This window comes from Zingiber officinale, chromosome 9B, assembly GCF_018446385.1.
Source record: "Zingiber officinale cultivar Zhangliang chromosome 9B, Zo_v1.1, whole genome shotgun sequence".
NCBI classification, from domain to species: Eukaryota; Viridiplantae; Streptophyta; class Magnoliopsida; order Zingiberales; family Zingiberaceae; genus Zingiber; species Zingiber officinale.
This window is the reverse complement of record NC_056003.1, coordinates 20,579,038-20,601,444: the sequence shown is the minus strand read 5'-3', so window position 1 is coordinate 20,601,444 and position 22,407 is coordinate 20,579,038. Positions and strand designations below refer to the sequence as shown.

At 34.8% G+C, this 22,407-nt stretch overlaps 2 protein-coding genes across 2 annotated transcripts; both read right to left on the bottom strand.

Annotated features, from left to right (window-relative positions):
• Positions 1-3,975: 3,975 nt before the first annotated feature.
• On the bottom strand, positions 3,976-12,631 carry LOC122024121 (dihydrolipoyllysine-residue acetyltransferase component 3 of pyruvate dehydrogenase complex, mitochondrial-like). The gene is made up of 20 exons (XM_042582673.1): positions 12,566-12,631; positions 12,386-12,492; positions 11,690-11,753; positions 10,864-10,961; positions 10,671-10,768; positions 10,561-10,601; positions 9,709-9,764; positions 9,546-9,620; positions 9,351-9,443; positions 8,071-8,307; positions 7,868-7,940; positions 7,204-7,304; positions 7,040-7,125; positions 6,850-6,925; positions 5,136-5,203; positions 4,975-5,041; positions 4,802-4,897; positions 4,626-4,728; positions 4,441-4,536; positions 3,976-4,350 (listed from the first exon to the last, which is right to left on the bottom strand). Exons 2-20 carry the CDS (start codon positions 12,422-12,424, stop codon positions 4,280-4,282), a joined length of 1,638 nt encoding a protein of 545 aa, XP_042438607.1. The 5' UTR covers positions 12,425-12,492; positions 12,566-12,631; the 3' UTR covers positions 3,976-4,279.
• A 2,521-nt stretch (positions 12,632-15,152) lies between these two features.
• Positions 15,153-22,176, bottom strand: LOC122024074 (chaperonin CPN60-2, mitochondrial-like). The gene is made up of 18 exons (XM_042582608.1): positions 22,019-22,176; positions 21,891-21,924; positions 21,647-21,778; positions 21,346-21,505; positions 20,729-20,904; positions 20,507-20,602; positions 17,655-17,759; positions 17,493-17,579; positions 17,332-17,421; positions 17,147-17,227; positions 17,004-17,072; positions 16,789-16,866; positions 16,613-16,708; positions 16,192-16,291; positions 16,001-16,104; positions 15,806-15,911; positions 15,650-15,728; positions 15,153-15,566 (listed from the first exon to the last, which is right to left on the bottom strand). The coding sequence occupies exons 1-18, from the start codon at positions 22,054-22,056 to the stop codon at positions 15,461-15,463; spliced, it is 1,737 nt and encodes a 578-aa protein (XP_042438542.1). The 5' UTR covers positions 22,057-22,176; the 3' UTR covers positions 15,153-15,460.
• Positions 22,177-22,407: the final 231 nt, after the last annotated feature.

The window sequence follows — 22,407 nt, the reverse complement described above, 5'->3', positions numbered from 1 at the left end:
GAGTGCAGCTACTGGCCAACCCACGTTAGTGGTCCATGCACCCGGTGGGGGTTCGGGAGCCCAGAGATGGATAATCTTTGAGGATGAAGTTTTGATGAGAGCTCGCCATATCAGCATAATCCAGGTGACCAGAAGGGGATCCATGCACTCGGACGGAGCTATAAAAGGAGATTTCGACCAGCAGCTTTAATACAACAATTTCTCCAACTTTTGCTCTTGCGCGTTGCTCCAAAAAGGCTTCTACGATGTTGTAATGCTCCTCCAATGATCGACAATCAAGTTTTGCTTATTTTCTTTGTTGTCAGTAACTTTTCCTTATAGTTCTTGTACTTCAAATTTTGTAACATTCGAATTCTTTTTGAATTATCCAACGAAAACACTCAATGAGTGCGGACCTTGGAGTAGGAGTCATCGAAGACTTCGAATCAAGTAAAAAATTACTTGTGTTAACGCTTGTCTTTCTCTTTCTTCCTTCTTTCTCCTTAGCTTTATTTCCGCTACGAACTTGGTGTTTAAAAAAACAATTTCAAAATCACATAATTCACCCCCCTTCTCACGTGCTCACGATCCAACAAATGGGGATAACAAATATACTTTGTCGAGCATTGCAATAGAAATCTCTAGATATTTTAAATGCAACGGACTCTGTTTCGACTACTAAAACTTGCTTTATACTTTGAGAGAAAAAGATTTTGTTATTCTACTTAGTTATGTGAAAGAAGTTTGTGCCAAGTATGATATTAAGATATCTCATATGGAAACTCGTTATAAATCTACTATATGTCGTTCTTGTCAACAAAATAACTCAATTACAGTTGAGTATCACTATCAATTTGATGTATTTATTGTTGTAATAAATTTTCAAGTTAAATAACTTAATAGATGATTCAAGTATGAGACAGTAGAACTTCTTAAGCTTAGTTGTGCTTTGGAACCTAAAGAAAATTTTAAGCTTCTTAATGTTGATTGCATTATTTATCGACTTGCTAAGAAATTCTATCCTCTTGATTTTGATACACAAGATTTGCACCACTTGAAAATGCAATTGGATCACTATAAGTTTGATATTATTGGCCATAAAAGATTTTAGAATTTATCAACTATTTCTGAATTATATCAAAAAATAGTTGAAACAAATAAGTCAGGAACCTACAATTTGATTGACAAGTATTTTTTTTTCTCATTTGTTATAATTTATACATTATAACTATATTATTTACTTATATATTAAATTTAATATATTTATTTAATTGATAGGTTAATTCGTCTTATTTTAACATTTCCCGTTTCTACATCAATGGAATGAATATTTTCAACTATGAAACTTATTAAAATATCTCTTCGTAACAAGATGGAAAAAGAGTTTTTAGCAGATTCTATGATCATTTACATTAAATGGGAGTTGATTGAAAATATTAATGGTATAATAATTAATGAGTTTGATTCTAAGAAGAATCAAAAAGCACAACTTCAATAGTATTTTGTGCTCTATGATTTAATTTTGAATGTATTGAATATTAGATATAATTTTACAAAATTAATAATCATTTTTTTTCTTTTTTTTAAAAAATAATTAATTTATTATATTTTGAGAGTCAATTTCATCTGAATTTAGATTCTAGCTACGCTCAGTCTCTTAATCTCTCAACTTTTGGATGATTGTAAAATGAATTTTCTTTTAAATAGAAATGAAATATTAAACAAATTAAGAAGAGAAGATTTTATCGAGAACTGGGACTCCTCTTAAATTGTAAGTCCTCGAAATAAATGTTTCATCACCAACGAATACATTTTATTTGCCTTAGTTGATTACAAACGAACCGACAATGATATGTCGTTGTTGCTTGAAAAATTTACAAGTCAATTGCTCAAACTTCCAAATGATTAATGGCAAAATTCAAAAGGACCTCCTCATTTTCTGAATAGCACCTCATTTTTACCTTTTTTTATCAAAAAAATACCTCATCTTATATTTAACTATCCAACTACCCTCTACTATATTATTTTCATTATTATTTTTCATCTATATTTTCCGTCTAAATCCTGAATCAGGTCGTCTAAATTTTCCATCTAAATCCTGAACCAGGGTGCGTTATAGCACCTACAAATCCGCACCTGCTATAATGTGGCTGTTATAAATTTTGAGAGGTCGTACTTTTTTACTCGGATTGAACTATGAGACTCACAATATATCAAATCAAAGTTCGTTCAAAGACTATTTTTTTTACGAGTGTAACTCGTAACGGCCTAGTCAATATCGTTTAAAGTCTTTTTAAAAATAATTTTAATCCTCTTTACCAAGATTATTTTCCATGTTATTATTATAGTTGTAGTAACTACGAAATCATAGTTGTCACAACTGTTTAATAAATACGAAATCTTACCTGCTATACTATGTGTAATAGTTATAGTTTGATAATTGTTACAACGTGCTTGACGGATTCAAAATTTAGATGGAAGATATAAGTTGATAATAATAAAAATAGTAATGAAGTATAATTATATCATTTTATCTAACATGGAATGTCATTTTGATAAAAAATTAAAATGAGACGTCCCTTTAAACGGTTTGGGAAAAAAACACCTTGAGTTTTTACCATTGATTAAATTGAACTTCCAATCAATTGTTACTCAAATATGATCTTCCAATTCTTCAAAATCTCACATCCAATTGATTGACATCCGTCTTTAATTAACTAAATCAGGTTATATAATCTCTCTTTCACCCAACTCACACCCACATAAGGTTTTGCGGAGTTCCAAAATCAATTGAGATTAAAGATATCAATTTGAATGGATCGAATCGTATTTGGATCGGCTTGAATTTGAAAAAATCAATCCGAATCCGTCCTAAATCTGAATTCAACCTCAAACTCCTAAATCCAAACTTGAATCCAATCAATCTGACTAATCCAAACTCAACTCGGATAATCTGAAAATTCGATTCAAAATAACTTTTTTTTTACTATTTTTCCTTTAATTCTTTTTTTATCTCAATATTCCATCATTATCATACTAACATGGATATTAATATATATAAAAATATCCTAATTTGTAAAATAAAATTTAATTTTACCCTAAAAAATCCACTAAACTCTATATTTGGATAACTCAGGTCAATACGAACCCAACCCAACTCAAAAATTTTCAACCCGAACCCAAAAATACCCAATCCGAATTTTTTTTTTGGGCCGACTTGAGTCATCGGATAGGATTTACTTTTGACAATCCTAATATCTATTATAAAATCCTACCTCTAAGTATATGCAAAGAGTCTATTTTGAAATGAAAAATAAAATTAAGAACGTGGATTATCTTTCGATTTATCCTAATAGCTAATTAAAATTTTTTGAATTAATTGATTGAACAAAATATCTAGATTATAAAAAATAAAACAAAAAATACCTATTATATATATATATAAAATACCAGTACATGTGAAGATGATTTATTTATCTGAGTACCCACCAACTTGTTCCTAGGCTAATAAAAAAAAGTAATCACTAATGATTACTAACTATCAGTAGAGATGGCTAAAACGTGGGGAAAAATAAAATACGAGTGTACATCAATACAATAGAAGATGTCATATCTTTATCTATTTAAACAAAATAGCCATCCCTGAACATAAGAAAACAATAATTGAGTAGCTGTCTCAGATGATCCAATTTTTCTTTTTTTGTACCAGCTTAACTTACCTCAATTAATTAGCAATTAAAACTAAATAGGTATAATTATCTATGATAGAATTTAACAATGGGCATAACTGACATTGATTGATAAGCAATGGTAGAAAATAATAATTTAAGCTCCAAGTTTTCGCCTAAAATTATTTCAACGCCGGAGAAAACTCCCTGCGGAAACACAATACCATCCAACGGCACGGTAAAAAAGGCAAAACCTCCATCAAAGGTTGTCTTACAAGCATTTGAGATACAAAGAAACATTAAGGGAAAAAATTGAGGTTATTCTTAATTGAAGTAAAATCACAAGAATAGCTCATTGAATTGAACTTAAGCAAGTGATGCAAGTTATTGTTGACCACTATGTGTGGCTTCAATACCCGTTTGGGTGATTTTCAGTTGATTTGTCTTATTGAAAAAAAAATCTGGCAACCTTTTAAAAGTTCAATAATCAACAGGTTGTCATAAAAAAAAAGCCTAGTTGATTCATCCCAACCATTTTGAAGGGAAGGAAGGGAAAGAAATAAACAAAAGAACTGGAGAGCCTCGGGAGCCGCTTTGTCGAATCGTACAAAAATGCTCCATTCAGATTTGCTTCACAGCAACATGGATTGTGGATTCTCAATGTAGTTTTTGAAAGCTCTCAACCACTCTGCACCCACAGCACCTGTCATGGACATATATGAGCACTGAGAATTTGCATTCAAATTCAGCAATGTTTCATTTAACGAAATGGATGTAAGATGGTAGCACAAACCATCGATCACTCTGTGATCGCAACTCAGTGTGACAGACATGAAGTTGCCAAATTCAAATTGGTCAGGAGCACTGCCAGGAAGCACTCGTCTCTCAGCTGCTCCATTCAAGAACAATTTAAGAAGAAAAATGGAGTATCAAAGATGGCTGAGAAATATATTTTCATTTTGAAAGCGCAGGCCGTACCAGATCCAACAGCCAAAATGGCTGATTGGGGTGGATTGATGATGGCACAGAACTGTTTGATACCAAAAGGGCCTCCCAGATTTGAAACAGCAAATGTACCACCCTGCAAAGTCATCTCTTCGACATAGTTAGTGAACAAAAAATAATGTATCTGAATTCAAGGCCTGTGTGCCTACCTCGTAGTCTTCTGGTTTCAAGCTATTTTCTTTTGCCTTCTGAGCCAACACTTTCACTTCCTCTGCAATTGTTGCCAGTCCCTTCTTGTCTGCATCCTGTATAATTGGTTCGTAAAATACTAAAAAATGCTATATGACGCTGAGCTTAAATCAAATTTCTTGGCAATTAAAACCTTGATAACTGGAACAAACAACCCATTATCTGTTTGAACTGCAACATTGATGTTAACATTGTGGTACCTGCATCAAGATCAAGAAGCTAGGACAAATATAACTCATGTGAACAGAAACAAAGTTTCTTAAAAAAGGTAAAATGAAACTCAAAAAGATATACTGTCGTATGAAGTCATTCATCCAGGAGCTGTTACACTGAGGAATTTTGCGAAGAGCCAAAGCAGTTGCCTGTGTTTAAAAGTAAGTTAGATGCAAACATATTCTATATTGTCGTCCAAAATCTAAAGTTGAGAGCCAATATATGCCATTCTATAAAAACATGAAAGAAAGAAGCTGAAATCCAACTTCCTGTGAAACCAGTTTAACTTTTTCCTCAAATATTGGGTTATGGATCAGGTCAGAGTTATCCCAAAACAAAAATACTTATAAACCAGTTGCACTTTTCCTAAATTCAATAACTCTTTACACTCCTAACTACATCCACATGTGAACTTGGTTGTGCAAACTAATGAAACTTTGAACTTATGTACTTGATTGGTAAGACTAAGACTATTTGATAAGTCAATATTAAGACTTTGATAAAAGAATAGGCAAGCAGATAAGGTATTTTAATGAGTTGGCATGTCAAAGTGCATATATCGTGTTTAATAATGATAGGGATGACAATAATATTCCACTCATATTTCTCAGTTTCCAGAATAAACATCAAAAGAGTAATTAGATCTAATACATCAAGCTGGCACATAAGATCTTCAAAAATCTTGTGTTAAGAATATCCATAACCACAGGGCATAACAATCATTCAGCAATACCCAGAATTTAGATGAAGAAAATGAGTAGTAATCTTGGCTTTGGAAGTTGACTGAAATTAGTAGATGCAATGTGTAGGGCAATGCAGAAAAAAAAACTAGTCCACTACTATAGAATAAAGTTAGCAACATGAAATAACTAAAATTAGTAAATGCCATGGTTAGGAGAAAAATTAACATACTATGATTGTAGGAAATTAATTGAGTTGGAGAAAAGGCTAGAGAAATAGGCAATACAGGCCTTAAATTTTTGGGTAGCCCGGTGCACGAAGCTCCCGCCATGCGGGATCCCGGGAAAGAATCCATTGTACACAGCCTTATCCTACTTTTTGCAAGAGGATATTCCCAAGATTCGAACCCGTGACCTTTTGGTTACATGGCAACAACTTTACTGTTGCGCCAAGGCTCCCCTTCCAATACAGGCCTTAAATTTTGAGATAACAAAAATGTAATAGATATTATGTTAGATAGTATTATAAAGATAAAGGTTTCAAGGTCAAGATTGTAAAAATACAGGATATTATGTTAGATAAGCAATATTCCCTTACTTTACCTTTTTTTCCAGCATTAACCATGAATAGCCAAAAAGAGGATGTCAAAAGTCATGTGATGATAGAATCAAGATAGTGTCAAGAATCAAGATGAGACTATAGAAATAGGTCTGGTATAACAAGGCATGACAGTAGTGTTCTACAGGAAGGTGTATCAAGAATCAAGATGAGACTATAGAGCAAAGCATCAATAAACCAAATGTTGCTTAATGTAACAGGGAAGATCCAAATTTCCTATGCGAAAGCAGCATGAGATATACATTCAGATAACAATACATCATATGAGTGTAAAACTAAACCCAGAAGGCAGTTAATCAAGAATACAATAATAAATTAAACTCAAATCAATATCAACTATCAAGCAATGAGAAATTAATCATTATAAATAAGTTAGCAAGTGTATTTTTCCAGTAAGGTACAGGGCAAAAAATTATATGAAGTCACCATAGAGCAACACCTAATAACATATAAATAATTCAAATAACAATATCCAACATAAATTTTAAATAGAAACCTTTATGACAAGGTCATTGATTGATAGTCTTTTACCACCAGAAACCTCTTGGAGAGAATTAAGTTCTTTCCGCAATCTGAAGAGACAGTGAATAGTTCATACTTGGGAAATATCTTGATATGTGCTCTGAACTTGAACAGACTACATTATTGCACTCTGTACATCAGTGTATTAGCAAGCAGAAACTCACTCTATAAGTTTGTCGACACGGGTGTCTATTGTTAAATAATAATGAGGAATAGTTTGTTTGGAGAGAAGCAAGCGAGAAGCAGTAACCTGCAAAATTATATTTTTGTAATAAAAATATGATTGCAACCCAATTGGGTGAAAAGATCATAAGACAGGCTTAGTTACTTTTCTTATCTGTGAATTTGGAATGTCCACATAACCTAATGCTTGAGCACCTATGGATTCCTTTGCCTTCACAGGTGCAGGGACACCCTTTGTCTGAGAAGCTGCATCCAATCAAATGTAGATATTTTTATTCCAGTTCCCAAGAAATAGGAAAAAACTTAAAAACATATTGACAAGTTCATCAATAATCAAAATTCCCAATAATTCACTAATTAAGTTAATATTGGTTAACATGAACAACAAAATATAAGGGTTGAACTAAAGTCTAGATCAAGCTTAGATCAAGAAAACACGATTAAGATTAAAGTTAGGTTCGAGTGAACAAATGACTAAGGCATTGACAAGTTCATCACTTGGTTGATTAGGTATAATTACCTATACCAGAATAGACTCAAGAGTTAGTTTGAAATTTGATTCTATGATTCTTTTATTTTGAAGAATATGGGATAAAGGCCAACTAAGAGTAATATGAGGATTCTTCTTATTTGCCAAATAGATGATCACCCAAATTTTGAACAGCATCACGCTAACTCTACTGCTGATAGAAGATCCATAATATTGCTTATCAAGGATCCCAAATGAGTAATAGACAATAATAGCTTGTCAAGGAACTTTTCATAAAACAAAGGGTTAGAAAGTGAAAGAAAGGGCTAGAAAATTGTACCCAAGTAATCTTCCACATCTGCCTTCAAAATCCTACCATCAGGGCCAGTACCTTTAATGCTTGAAAGAGATACCTGCATAGAGGCCAGGACAAAGCAAATAGGAGATATGATGTCCTTCAGAAGAGAATTCTAAGTAACTAAATTATAAACACATTTTTATAAACATCAAATACCAAAAATAATTTAGGAATAATCATCTCACATTGTTGTCCCCCGCCAACTTTCTTGCAAGGGGACTAGAGAAGATCCGGTGTTCATGATGAGAAACTTTATCAGTCTTTGCAGCTTTTGGTTCATCAGTTTTGGTAGGGACTTCCTCCTTTTTAGATTGTGCAGGTTCAGATGGTGGCTGAACTTCAGTAGGACCAGAAGATTCAGAAACCTTGTAATCTTTAAATTTCTCAATATCTCCCTCTTCCTCCACAGTTATAGCAATGGTCTGATGGCAGATTATTCAAAATTCATAACAAATAAAAGTAATATCTTGTATCAAAATAAAATATAATAAGAATGAGAGAATATTTAATGCAAATTGTGAAGGTACTCAGGCCACTTGAATGAGATGAAAATAATACTTCATGCGCCTCATATATTCAAACAGCACATCCTCATTACAGTTTATAGGCAGTTCGCCAAAAATCTATTTAAACTGAACCAATCACTATAGCTTAAAGTGATCAGCCGAACATAATTCATAATATAGTGAAGGTTTTTCTAACTTAGCAAGTTATGCAGGAGGAGTTTTTATTTTATTCAAAAACTTCATTATCATCTGAAAAAAATTTAAGAACTCAATCAACATCAATAATGAAAGATGTTTAAACTCCTAGTGGCTGTGGGAAGCAAATAATATAAAAAAAGATTCGGGACTTTGGTAAATTGGTGATATTTGAGAACTATCAGTTAGATGACAATGCACTTTCCCTGCATGATCCAATTGTGATGCAACAGTTATATGACAGCCTTAGCAACTTCACCTAGAGATCCAATATGCTTCTTGTGATTTTGATCCAATCTAGCTAACCTCTCCAATGATCCAATCAAGTAAATGAACTTGAGCAAACAGGCACGGACAATATGAAATTAGTTGTTACTGGTTTAACAATATTCAAGTTGCAACAATGACACATGCAGACTTTGGTGAATCATGAGATCACACGCTCAAAAACAAAAAAAAGTGATCTCTAAATGAATTATTAGTAAGAATATTCAACATATCCTGATATCCACAATGTTTATTAAGATTCAGTACAAAAATAACAATAAAGACATCCATCACAGGCCCAAGGGTTTCTTAATTCAACAAAACCAACAACATATAGGTGCTGAAAGTAGTAACAGGAACAAGTATCACAAAATCAAGACAAAAAGATGAATAAGAAATTTCCCTCCAAAGCTAATGAAAATTAAAACCTCATGAACTAAAAGGAAGAGCATGAGACTGGTATTGGGTGGGTAAAAGATGAATGCATATGTAATTACCTCACCAACTTTTATCTCTTTGGACCCATCTCCATGTATTATCTTGGCAAGATATCCTTCTTCCATGCACTCCATTTCCACTGTAGCCTTGTCCTAATGAATATTTAGCATAGTTACAAAAAAATGAAATTAGTTAATCTGTTATAACTCTACAATGTGCAAAAGCAGGTGTTATTGGATGTCAACTCGACTTACAGTTTCCACCTCACAGAGAACATCACCTGGAGAAACTTTGTCGCCTTCTTTCTTTAGCCACCTTGCAATGTTGCCCTATAAAGGAGAAAGCATAAAACAATTACTACACTAGAAGTCATACAAATAGTAGAATTGATGTTTGATGTACACAGCGATAATAAACCTCAGTCATGGTGGGTGAAAGGGATGGCATCCCAATTGCCTGGTGTGGTGGTAAATCTAGCAATACAACGAAATAATAATAATGATTCAAGTGCACAATATATGACTGTTAGAAGGTGGTTAGTAATTAACTAGTTAACTCTGCCAACAAAGCAAAAAAAGTATACATAAGCAGCACAAAAAAAATGCTCTCAGAGTTGTTTATTCCGAACCCCAATCAGCCAATTCAGAAATTTCAGCATTGCAAATAATTTGGCGAAATGGTAGATGTCTAAATTTAATTCAGTTTTTTCATGTTATAATGTGCCCTTAGGCACAATAAAAGCCAAGCCAATTGACCTAAGTTGAACACTCAAATACAAGGGTTTAAAACAAATTGTATCACATTACCACGGGAGAATTGTCCTCAAATACAACTATTCTAAAAATTGTAAATGGTCAGATATAAGAACTACTATCTACAGCAAAGCTTACAGCATAAAGTGTTGATTGTGAAGGGCATAGCGCTACACTTAGCATACTATAGATATTATTGTCAACCAAATACCGGTAAAAAGTCAACTAGCCATGAAAAGACAATTCTAATTTCTACACAACAATTTTACAATAACTAAATAATAACCATCCATAAGGAAGCCAATATAAAGTTTCAAAGAGTCAAAAGAGTTTTGAGGACTAAATCCATACCACATGCACAGAACATATCATTGTGCATAAATAAGCTCATTATGCAGCCTCGTGCAAACAAGAGAAGCATACAAAAATTCTATTTTCTTAACTTGTTGCTCATCGCTAACAATTAATATAGCATTTCACAAAGAAACAATATGGAGTAAGGAAATAAAGCAGAAACCTGTATTGGTTGAGAAAAGTCTCCTTGGATTGGCCTGCATACTGAAGCATAGAAAATTGCTCATAAATCAGCTTATAATGCTGCAAAACAAAATAAAGGACAAGACATACTAGGAAAAAGTATGGCTGAATCTCATGCCAAAAAAAGGAAGACTCTTGGCAGGTCCTTTTCTGGAATGGTTGTTCCCAAGTAATTCTGAAGAAAATGCCTGAACAAATCGTAGATGGAATTATGTCAAGCTTTGGAACATATATTACAAGAACAAAGCTCATCTGCAGCTCCTTAATGATTTGACATCAGTACATTTCCTTCACCAGTGGCATTGCTGCTTTTAGTGCAAAACTCATAAGGCTTCAAATCTAGATATTTTCCTTCAGTACCATTATAACTCCTTGATATATCTGAAAAATAGAACAAAGAATAATAAAAATAAATAATTTGGAATTGAACCTAATTAATAAATAATTAGTTCATGCAAGTAATTGTAAATTTCCAAAACAAATCATTCCAATAGCATAGTATAAATAATTGTCCAGAATATTGGAGGCTCACGCCCTATACTTTATATTTCCCTGCTTTGTGACTATTATAAAATTTCAATGAAGTATTTTGACCCTCCTCTTTTGTCAGGTTTCTACAAAGACATGGTATGATTTATTTGTGAGTTAAACCCATAGCGTACAAATATAAAGCATGAACTATGTAGATACTAACACTACAATCAACCATTTTAGAGTCTGCTATGAAGTCAAAAAATAAAAAAATGTGACAAATGGATAAAACAATAAGGGAAGCAAGCGATCATTTGGAACAGATATCCGAGTACAATTAAAATACAATCAATAATTGTATTATGAAAGATCTCATAACAATAGTTTAAAAGCCTTTTCAATCCTGTAATTGAAATGATAAACCAACCTTATATTCATCTGTTTACAGATGAAATGATTTCTGGACAGAATAAACAGTGTGCAGAACATTTACCAGTATTGATGTCCTATGTCATTATGCAAAACAGAAAAATAAATAAATAAATAAATAATAGGTACATTTATATGCATGAGTGAGAAGGAGTACATATTCAAGCAGGTAGTCAGTATTCTTACTGTCCCAACAGTAGGGCAAGTACCTTTAGAGAAAGGATGTGCAAGAATAGCAGGCTCCTTCAGTATAATATTTTGAGCACCCTTTAACTGAAATATCAGATACAAAAGTATATGAAATTATGAATCATCACACGAGTCTACAATGTAATCACAAACAACATTGAGGAACAGAAGATCCATTGTGAATTTGCAACATTCTTATGTAGAAACCAATTTAGTATTTTGTAACACTGAATAAAATACGATAATGAATATGGATCAACATAATTAATAAGAACTTCGTTCCAGCATCTTCAATTTTCCTCAAATCAAATTAAACAACGTTGCCAGTTTACATATCTTCTTCACAATGTATCAAAGAGATGTTTTTTCATAAAAAATCGATGAAGGAATTTGACGACAAAAATCATCTTATCGTATAGCGGCAGTTCAAATCAAGGTACTCAAGTAACAATAGACAAAAAAAAAACTTTCACTTAAAAATCCAACAAATAAATAAATAAATCGTCCTCAATTCAATCTAAACACCATAATTCGTAAGACAAAGCTCTAGCATATGATTGATGATAAAAAAAAGGGAACAAAAATTGCATATCACCAAAAAAAAAAAACAAGACGCATTAATTTCCAAAAAAATAACATCATAGGAGCACAAAAGCCGGTTTTCTTTCAATCCCACACCGTTGTGTAAAAAGTATAAATCAGTAGAGACGCACAACCTTGCGCGAGTGACGGACCACTTGAGTAGCAAGCGTCATGGTTGGATCGGACCCGATCTAGTCGTCGTCGCTTCCGCCGCCGCAGCAGCAGCAGGGGTAAAACTAACCTACCATTTCAAGAAAGTGAGGCCTATCAAGACAACTGATCGAAGCACAAAAACAGAGATTGAGATCCCTCACCGGCGCCGAGATGGATGGGAAGCGTGAGGAGTTAGAGAGACGCAAGGCGGTGGCTGTTGGGCATAAAATAAACGTTAATTTTGTAGACAGAAGTTGGCTGCGTGTCAACCGTTCGATCCATTCGGACCGATTGATTTGATCCATCTGATCTCCAGATTAATCATTAAATTTCAGTTTTGCCTCTGCTAGATTTTTCATTTCACCCCATTTAAATGGTTGAATAACATTTAATCAACCATACTTTGTGGCAAAAAATGAATACGCTTGTCCTCAACGTCCCACCAATCTGTCCCAAGGTCAACACACTACTAGTCTTTGGAATAATGACTAACACATAAGGAAGATATTTACCTCGACTTTACCGAGATTCGACTATACTTATCGGAGAGGACTTAATCGACCATACTTTGATAAGTAAATAGGGGTTCGAAAATGAACCTCGATCCGAAAATTTTCGGATTAAGATCGGAGAAAATAGGATTGAACACGAATTTGATCTGAAAAAAAAAAAAATCGGATTAGGGTTGGGTTACCCTAGTTGACCTGGATTGATCGAATTATCTGGGTTCAGGTTTGACCTGAATTCACCACGATTACACCCCTATAAGTTTGGAACAAATCGTGCCTCTCTATATATTATCGGTATTTCATGTAAAAAAATATCAAAGAGATATTTTATCCTAAATTTACTTTCTAAATTATTTTGTAGTGCTCGAGTGACCCATTTGTTTAAAATTACTATTAAAAGTACTCCAATATTAATAAAAACTTAGGGAGCGTTTGATTTAGGGTAATAGGAGTGGGGAATGGGAATGAGAATCATTGATTCCCATTGTTAATGTTTAGATTATAGGAATAAGAATACAAATAAGGGAATGAATCCTTGAAATTGGGTAATAACTCATTCCCATGTACCTTCCCTTCAATGAGCCATTACCCTATTTTCATCAATCAAAATATTCCCTTATTCCAAAAATACCCTTGACTTAAAACTAAAATTTTCTCCATTAATATCAATATCAAAATATATTTATTTATTTTTTCTTTCATATCACTTATCTCTTCTTATTCTCTCTCATTATATTTTCTCTCTCATCATAGGTTCTCTATCATCATAGTTTCTCTCTCATCATTTTATCACACACTTTCTCTCTCCTTAATCTCTCCTATCACATTCTCTTTTCTCTCTTTTTTTCTCATTACACTTTCTCTCTCATCATATTTTCTCTCTCCTCAATTCTTCCATCGCACTCTCTTCCTTCTTTTTTTCCTCATCACACTTTCTCTCTCATTACACTTTCTCTCCTCAATCTCTCCCATCACACTCTCTTTTTCTCATAACACTTTCTCTCTCATCATACTTTCTCTCTCCTCAATCTCTCTTATCACACTTCCTCCTTTTTTCCTCAACACACATTCTTTCTCATCATACTTTCTCTCTCCTCAATCTCTCTTATCACACTTACTCCTTTTTTTTTTTTTTTTTTTTTTGCCCCACGGGGTTATCTCGGCTGGTAAAGGCGTGGAAGTTTGCCACTGAGAACATGGGTTCGAGTCCGCAGGGCAACGGGGATTTATTCCCTATCCCTGTGCAAAAAAGTCTCGGCCCACTGCGTACTTGCCACCGAGCTACCGTGATTTACCTCCCTCGTGATGACCCTGGGCAGGGTGCGGCGGGGGCCCTGAGGGCGAGGGTTTCGCCTTTTGCCACACTTACTCCTTTTTTTTCTCAACACACTTTCTCTCTAATCATACTTTCTCTCTACTCACTCTCTCCCATCATATTCACTGTTCTCTTTTTCTCTCACCATACTTTCTCTCTCCTCAATCTCTCTCCTCATTTTTTCTCACTATATTTCCTCTCTCTTCATCCTCTCCTATCATACTTTCTCTCACATCATATTTTCTCTCATCATGCTCTCTCCAATCACACTCTCTTTTTTCATTTTCTCTCATCACACTTTCTCTCTCTTCATTCTTTCTTATCACACTTTCTCTCTCATAATACTTTCTCTCTCATCATTCTCTTTCATCATATTTTTCTCTCACATTCATCTTTCTCTCACATCTAATTTTTTCTCTTATTTTCCTTTAAGGGTAAAAAAGGAAACTTTGAATTATTCAGATAGAAGATATACAACTAACCAAACATTTTTTAAAAGTGATATTCATGCTCATACTCATTCCCATTCCACAATACAATGATTCTCATTCCGATTCCTATTCCTAGGAAAGAATCAAACGCCCCCTTAAAATTACTTAAAATAATTTAATGAATATTAAAACAGTTTGATCAAGACTAAAATATGTTAATTATTATATTTAAATAATTTTGATTAAAGTCAAAATCTAACAGATAAATTAAAATTTAAATTATTTCATTTTAGGACTTTTGAAAAACCAACAGATAAACAAATCTAAAGGATCCCAAGGTTCTCTCTGTAACCTTAACCTAACACAGCAACTATTTATATTAGAGAGATCAAGCGTCTAATAAAATATTTTCATATTAGAATTGATCCCAAACCTACTGCAGTAAACAACCATACAAACACCAATCCGTGAGAGCCGGATAACACGCACATCATTGCCAAACACAATTCGAAGGCATTTCAGTTTCAAAATATGATTATTACAAAAAAATATTTTCATACTAATCATACATGAATCTAAAATTCAGAAATCAGCATCTTAAATGTCCTTAAACAGGAATTTGCATACCAGGTTCCGCAGCAGGTAGAAGAAGAAGAAGAACAAAATTTTCCTATCTGGCTTCTACCATTAAGACTAGCCTCAGCAACAAAATGAAATAAAAGACTGCTGCCAAACTCGAAGGCAAATCGAAGCCTGACGGCGAGTTCTAATTCGATCCCAAGCATTCTCAAAGAAATGAAATTAGAAGTCCATTCCGCCCATGCCGCCGCCCATCGCAGGAGCATCCTTCTCGTCCTTGGGTAGTTCCACCACCACGGCCTCAGTGGTGGTCATCAAAGAGGAGACACTGCAATCAGGAGCAATGCTCGCATTAATTCATCAAATGAACTAGGGATGGCAAACATATCCAGTGAATGGTGGGGTATATACCTTGCTGCATCTACCAATGCAGTTCTAATGACCTTCAATGGATCGATAATACCGGATTTCACCATGTCGACATACTCACCTGGATATAGAAGAGAGCTTGATGTTTAAGTAGCAGTGCAGAATTTGAGTTAAACTCCAGTGAGAGAATAAACTCACCTTTGGCTGCATCATAACCAAGGTCAAGATCATTTTGTTCCAAGAGCTTGCCGACGACAACTGCCCCCTCTACTCCAGCATTGGATGCAATTGTATATACTGGTGCCTGGACAAGTACAAAATGATTTGAACAGATGAGTTGACTATCAGATAAAAAGCTAAACTGCCACCTTTAGCTAGATGAAAGTCGAGAACCTTCAAGGCATTCTGAATTATCTGGACACCAATCTTTTGATCAAAGTTAGCAGTCTCCAACTTATCCAGCTCCTTGGCTGCATAAAGAAGGGCAACACCACCACCTGAAAAGAAACAGATTGTTAGTTGTAAAAGATTTTGAGGAAAAGATGTCAAATGTTCCCCGGGAATGGCTGAAAGACATGGATTACCTGGTACAATGCCCTCTTCAACAGCAGCTTTTGTTGCATTTAAGGCATCTGTGACCCTGTCCTTTTTCTCACCAACTTCTGCTTCGCTAGCTCCTCCAATCTGTAGAGAAAATATAAATGCAAAATGCAACTCATAAAACAGCTCAACAGAAAAATGGCAACTATTGTTGGTTGAACTTCTGTTGAGTGACAATTATTACAAAAATATACTCAAAACTTGCTACCAGATGACGTGGACACTGATCGGGTTTATGAATGCTAAATTAAAATCATAAAACAATTGTAGCTCACAAAACACTGAGAACAATGAAACCATGTAGACAGACAATAAAACTGAACTGTTTTGAATAGTTTTTCTGCTTGCTAAGAAGAAATGCAAGGAGTTTAGCTGTAATCTGAGCTTCATGAACATGATCCATACCTTGAGGACAGCAACTCCACCGGAAAGTTTTGCCAACCTCTCTTGCAATTTCTCTGTGTCATAATCTGATGTGCTCAATTCAATAGCAGATCGTATCTGTCACAAAGAAAAAGATAGAATTTAACAAATGCAAGCTTTAATCTGGCATCTCATGGTTCAATGGTTAAAGGAACAACCTGCTCACATCTCTCTTCAATAGCCTTTTTGTCCCCAGCTCCATCAAGAATCACAGTGTCATCTTTTGAGATTGTTACCTATAATATCAACGTTTTTATATCAGCTTACGGCATGTACACCTCTTAATGCAATCAACTCCATTCCTTCTTGTTCTAGAAACAGAACTACTTGAACTAGTGACAAAAAAACTACAAAAACAAAAACATTGATTCACCTTTTTGCATGTACCAAGCAAGTCGAGTTCCACTTTCTCAAGGTTCAAGCCTAGTTCTTCTGTTATGAGCTACAGCAAACAAGAAGATAACTTTTTTTAAAACATTACCAAACAACAAATCATTAACAAAGGTTGATACTAACAGATCCCCCAGTGAGTGTAGCAAGATCTTGCAGATTCGATTTCCTGTTCTCCCCAAAACCAGGTGCCTTAATAGCACAAACCTGAATGATCACAACTGCATCAGCATCAGAAAATAACCAACAGTAGGTGACCAGAAATTTACAATCATAAATGACTAAAAGGTGGTTTAAAATAAAACTTTGACCTTAATTCCAGCACGTAGCTTATTTAGAATCAAAGTTGCTAATGCATCACTTTCTACATCTTCAGCAACAATTAGCAAAGGTCTCTGTCTCTGAGCACATTAAAGAAAAATGTGAGTAGATATCATATCCTGTAAAAACATGTTGAATCAGGATACTTTACCTTCAATGCCAACTCTAACACCTTGACAATTGCATTAATACTTGAGATTTTCTTCTCATGTATCAAAATTAGAGGATCATCGAGTTCCTGAAAATTCCAAAATGAGATTCACTAAACAATAAAAGAAATGTTAAGTAGATATGATCAGGATAGGCTACTTACACATTTTTGGTTTTTTTGGTCAGTAATGAAATAAGGTGATATGTAGCCGCGTTCAAGTTTCATCCCTTCAACAACTTCCAGTTCATTTAACAGAGTTTTTCCATCCTAACAAAGCACCATAAGATTTTCAGATGATTTTCGTAGTACAAATGTCAGCAGGTTTATTGGTGAAAGAAAATTAAATGGAACACAAAGTAAAAGAAGAAAAAAGAAACCTAAGAAACAAGGGTAAACATGTATAAGATCTAAGAAATCAACAGTTACTAGCACATTCCAAAATAACTGATTTTTCCTTATGCATAAAAAATGTCAGCATTTAATTTGGTAGAATAAGGATGTTTTTCCTCATCCACTTAGTCATACTTCATGCAGAAATGGCAGGATAATAAGCATATATATACCCAATAATCAATCAAGATCCAAAGCCACAAACATCAGATTATATAACTTCATGTAGCACTCTAAGATAATAACTCCACCTGTGACGACCTAATCATGGCCAATCCCACGTCCGGATAAAAGAGGAGGGTTGCGTTAGGTTCCCAGCCAACATTAAAATTATGGCAAATATTTAAGGAATGGATCCATTAAACCACTCTAAGATAATAAATGAAAATTATTTTATTTCTAAGACATAAATGAATTGATTATTTAGCAAAAAATGAAAAGACATTTTTTCAAGAACATTGTTGAACTGAACTTGCAAAATGTTATTTTGATATGAAGGAACAATGACAAACCATCCAGTTTCCTAAAAATTATTATCCATTGCATACTTCCTCCTAACTGATTTTTTTTTCACCTTTTACTTTGCAGTACATGTATATAAAGGAACAATTACAATCATTTAACGATACATTATTTAATTAAGTTCTCAATACACTTAATGTAACTTACACTTCTAAGCTGTTAGGTTAGTGGTTTTTTTAAGTTTTACAAACACACACTTATTATTCTAACACTAGAGTGTTACAAGATTGTATCAAAGCACTTTCTTCATCGTATCGATATCACATGTATCCTACGTCTCAAGTTCTCACCTGCAGAACTGCAAGGGCATTTCTACCATCTCATATTAATATCCTGCAGCCTTATATTCATGCTCTATATTAAACAGAGCGTCTCCAAATGATCAGCAAGAGCAGAATTAGTAAATCAAACAACTTGTTATAATCCAAAGCTTAATTAGACTCTACATAGATGTTATGAAGGTTTAATTAGGATTTATTGCTATGATCAGGTGGAGGTCAATTTAATTTCAGTTTGGGCTTGGAGCGAACTCAAAACAAATTTTAAAAGGATTCACCAGTTTGGACCAAGGTGAACTGAACCCAATGGATTCAGCTGATCGGGTCAAAATTAAGTTCAGGTTGGTTGAATTGTTAAAATCACCATTCTCTGTATGCTCCTGTCGGATCATATGAGCATGAGCATCCCCCTCTCTCCCATAAAGGTGCAACATCAAAGCGCCCTTCTTCCTCATGTGCAAATTACCCCCGCCCACTCTTCTCACAATCCCATTGACTTTCTCCCCCATGCAACTGCCACTGCCCACCTTAAGCTCTCCCTTTCCTCTTCCTCAATCTCATGATATTGCTCAGCAGGCATCTTATTCAACTACGTGTTGCCTGGCTGTCGCCGGAGGCATCGTCACACAATCATAGTTGTGTCACATGACCTTACCGACACAAAATGATTTCAAAAGTTGTAGGCTACAAGATTAGTTGATGACTAGAAAGGCATCAGCACTAACATAATGTATTAAAGAGACATTTAAATTAGTTACAACTGGAAATACAGGAAATTATTTTACTTTGTCTCAAATGCAACAAATATACAGCCCTATCTACATCTTTATTCAGTTAAAATCAAGAGTTTAGTCTGTCTAAGAAGGATCCATCCAATATAGCTTTTTGCATAGTGAACAAGTTGAGAAAAAATCCATTGTGAGACAGCTAAGAATGTGTTCGGTAAAACTGAGGTGAAAAGGAAAAATTACTAGAGATGTTTGGCAAATACACACAAATTCAATAGTTAAGCTTAATAACCTAGTTAGCATCTTATGTACATATAAATCCATTTGAATATTGTAAACAACCAGATCAATCTACAAAGTATAACTCATATCAGTGACAATTATAAACTCAAATCATAATACTAGTAACCTAGAGTTGGATGACACGATATGCTCATGTAAACAACCCCAAATAGTTGGCACATATGATTTGTTGCTACATTATACCATTGTATCAATAGTTAAGCTTAATAACTTAGTTAGCATCTTATGTACATATAAATCCATTTGAATATTGTAAACAACCAGATCAATCTACAAAGTATAACTCATATCAATGACAATTATAAACTCAAATCATAATACTAGTAATCTAGAGTTGGATGACACGATATGCTCATGTAAACAAATAGTTGGCGCATATGATTTGTTGCTACATTATACCATTGTATCGTATGTATTACTCTCCCCGTCCCCCACAAATGAAAATATTTTAATAATAACTTAGTAGTATACAATTAAACTTTTCATCACATACTTAAGAGCATACAATTTGAAGTATGTAAATGAAGGATGATCAGTGTCAATGACAGGCAGATAGAAACAACTATCTGCATTAGGTAATTAAGAGCATATTATAATTTCAATTAAAGAACATGATATTTCTAAAGTAATGCAGTCAAATTGTTTTATGAGTTATGAATACTTCTTGAATGTAAATATATACCTAAGAGCCCTCACTTCAAGTGAAAAAAAAAATATATATATATGCAGAACAGCAAGCGGAGAAAATATACAAATAGCATAAAAATATCAACACCAAGAGTATGCAACTTACTGAGACAGTGATTACTCCTTCCTTGCCGACTTTCTCCATTGCTTTTGCAATTAGCTCACCAATCTCCCTTTCTCCATTGGCTGATATTGTACCAACCTGTGAAACAGAACCAACCTCAATTTTACACGTTGTTACACACAAAAAAAGGAACAATATGAATCTATAATTTCCAATTATAAGAGCACTGTAGTCAGATATTCTAGATTATGCAGAAACAATTACCTGAGCTATCTCCTCAGAAGTGCTAATCCTTCTAGCTCTGCTTTTCAAGTAAGTTACAACAGCATCAACAGCCATTGTGATGCCACGCCTCAAATCCATTGCATTCATTCCAGCAGCCACTGACTTACATCCTTCAGCAAATATTGCACGCGTAAGGATGGTAGCACAAGTTGTGCCTGCATACATTCAGAAAATGATATTAGCTAAAAGAGATGATCCAGACACAAAAGTGTCATGAGTAGCAACAGCACGCCATGGAAATCATTTGAGCTATTTTCTGAATGAAGATGTGATATTTAACTACTCAACTCATGCCATAAAGAGTAAAATATCAAGATCTAGCAATGCTACAATCCTTAGAATGCCACTTCTACAGAACATAACAAAATCTATCTACCAGAGAAGGAAAATACATGATAAAATAATCTCTCTGGCGAGCATTTACATGGAAACCACGTGACAAAAAACAAATCAGAGTGTATTAGTTACACTCCAGTAACCATGACAAGAAAATTACCTGTCGCCCAACTGTTATTTATCAGTGAGTATTCAGTATAATCGCCAAAGTGCAAATCTTGTCAACAAAAGGCTTTGTCATCAAAGAGAGAAAGACTTACCATCACCAGCAACGTCATTGGTTGCATTGGCGACTTGTTTCACAAGGCTGGCACCCATATTCTTTATTTTATCATTAAACTCAATGCTCTTTGCTACAGTTACGCCGTCTTTTGTAACTTTGGGTGCGCCATAGCTTTGCTCAATAACAACATTACGACCCTTCAAGCCAGCAAGCAGAGGAACACGCCAAAAATTAGTTCAGTCAAGCCAACAAAAAAGCAAAACGTAATCAGACAAAGGATGCTGAATCCCTTCCGTGATCGCTGTTACCTCAAACCGAGTTAAGAAAGAATTCTATACCTTTGGGCCCATAGTCACCTTCACAGCATCCGCCAGATCTTCCACACCCTTGAGCATCAAAGCACGGGCCTCAACTCCGAACCTTATATCTTTAGCGGCATAGTTTCTGCTCCAACCAAGTCTACTTCCAATCTACAAACACCACCACAAATCCATTACACTGCAAACACTAGATCCTCACGATCGCAGCTCAAAATCAACGATCCAAATTTAAAAAAAAAAATAAAAATCCAAACTTTCCAACCTGTCTGCTGCTGCTTCCGCCGCCACGGGCAACCCTACAAAACCAAAAAGCCAACCAAGGACGAGGCAATAAAAGTAAGCAGAGAAAGTTGTATATTTACTCAGTTCTTTGTCTTAGATGAATCTTACCGAGCTTTGGAGGCGAGGGAGGCGACGGCGCGATACATGATCGGCTCGAGGAGGGATCGGAGTAGGGATCTTGGCCGGTTACAAGGAATTCCGTGCAGCAGAGGCGATCGGAGTTTCTAGCGATGACAGCGGGCCGGGGCTGAGCGGGAGTAAATAAACCTCCATGGTTTCTAGAACCTTTTAGAAGCGTCTTCTCTAGGGTTTAGGTCTTCTAGTGCGGAGCACCTGAGAAGTGAGATAAGGTACAGTGTGTCTGCTACGTGGATATCATATCCAGCGTTGATATGGGTTCTCGACTCGCTGATGATGATGGTAAGTTGACGAAAGGTTTACTCGCGGAGCATTGAGGTGCGTTTGCGGCGGAGCGAGTCGAGCAACAACGGTCGAGC

Coding starts and splice junctions, on each gene's coding strand:
- LOC122024121 (XM_042582673.1), bottom strand. CDS start 12,424: ATGACGCTTGCTACTCAAGTGGTCCGTCACTCGCGCAAG. Junction 10,962..11,689: donor TGCACATCCTTTCTCTAAAG/GTACTTGCCCTA, acceptor TCTATTTTTCAG/ATATATCAAGGAGTTATAAT. Junction 9,621..9,708: donor TTTCACCCACCATGACTGAG/GTTTATTATCGC, acceptor TCTCCTTTATAG/GGCAACATTGCAAGGTGGCT.
- LOC122024074 (XM_042582608.1), bottom strand. CDS start 22,056: ATGTATCGCGCCGTCGCCTCCCTCGCCTCCAAAGCTCG. Junction 17,760..20,506: donor AAGGAGTAATCACTGTCTCA/GTAAGTTGCATA, acceptor GTGCTTTGTTAG/GATGGAAAAACTCTGTTAAA. Junction 15,567..15,649: donor GCATTGGTAGATGCAGCAAG/GTATATACCCCA, acceptor TCCTGATTGCAG/TGTCTCCTCTTTGATGACCA.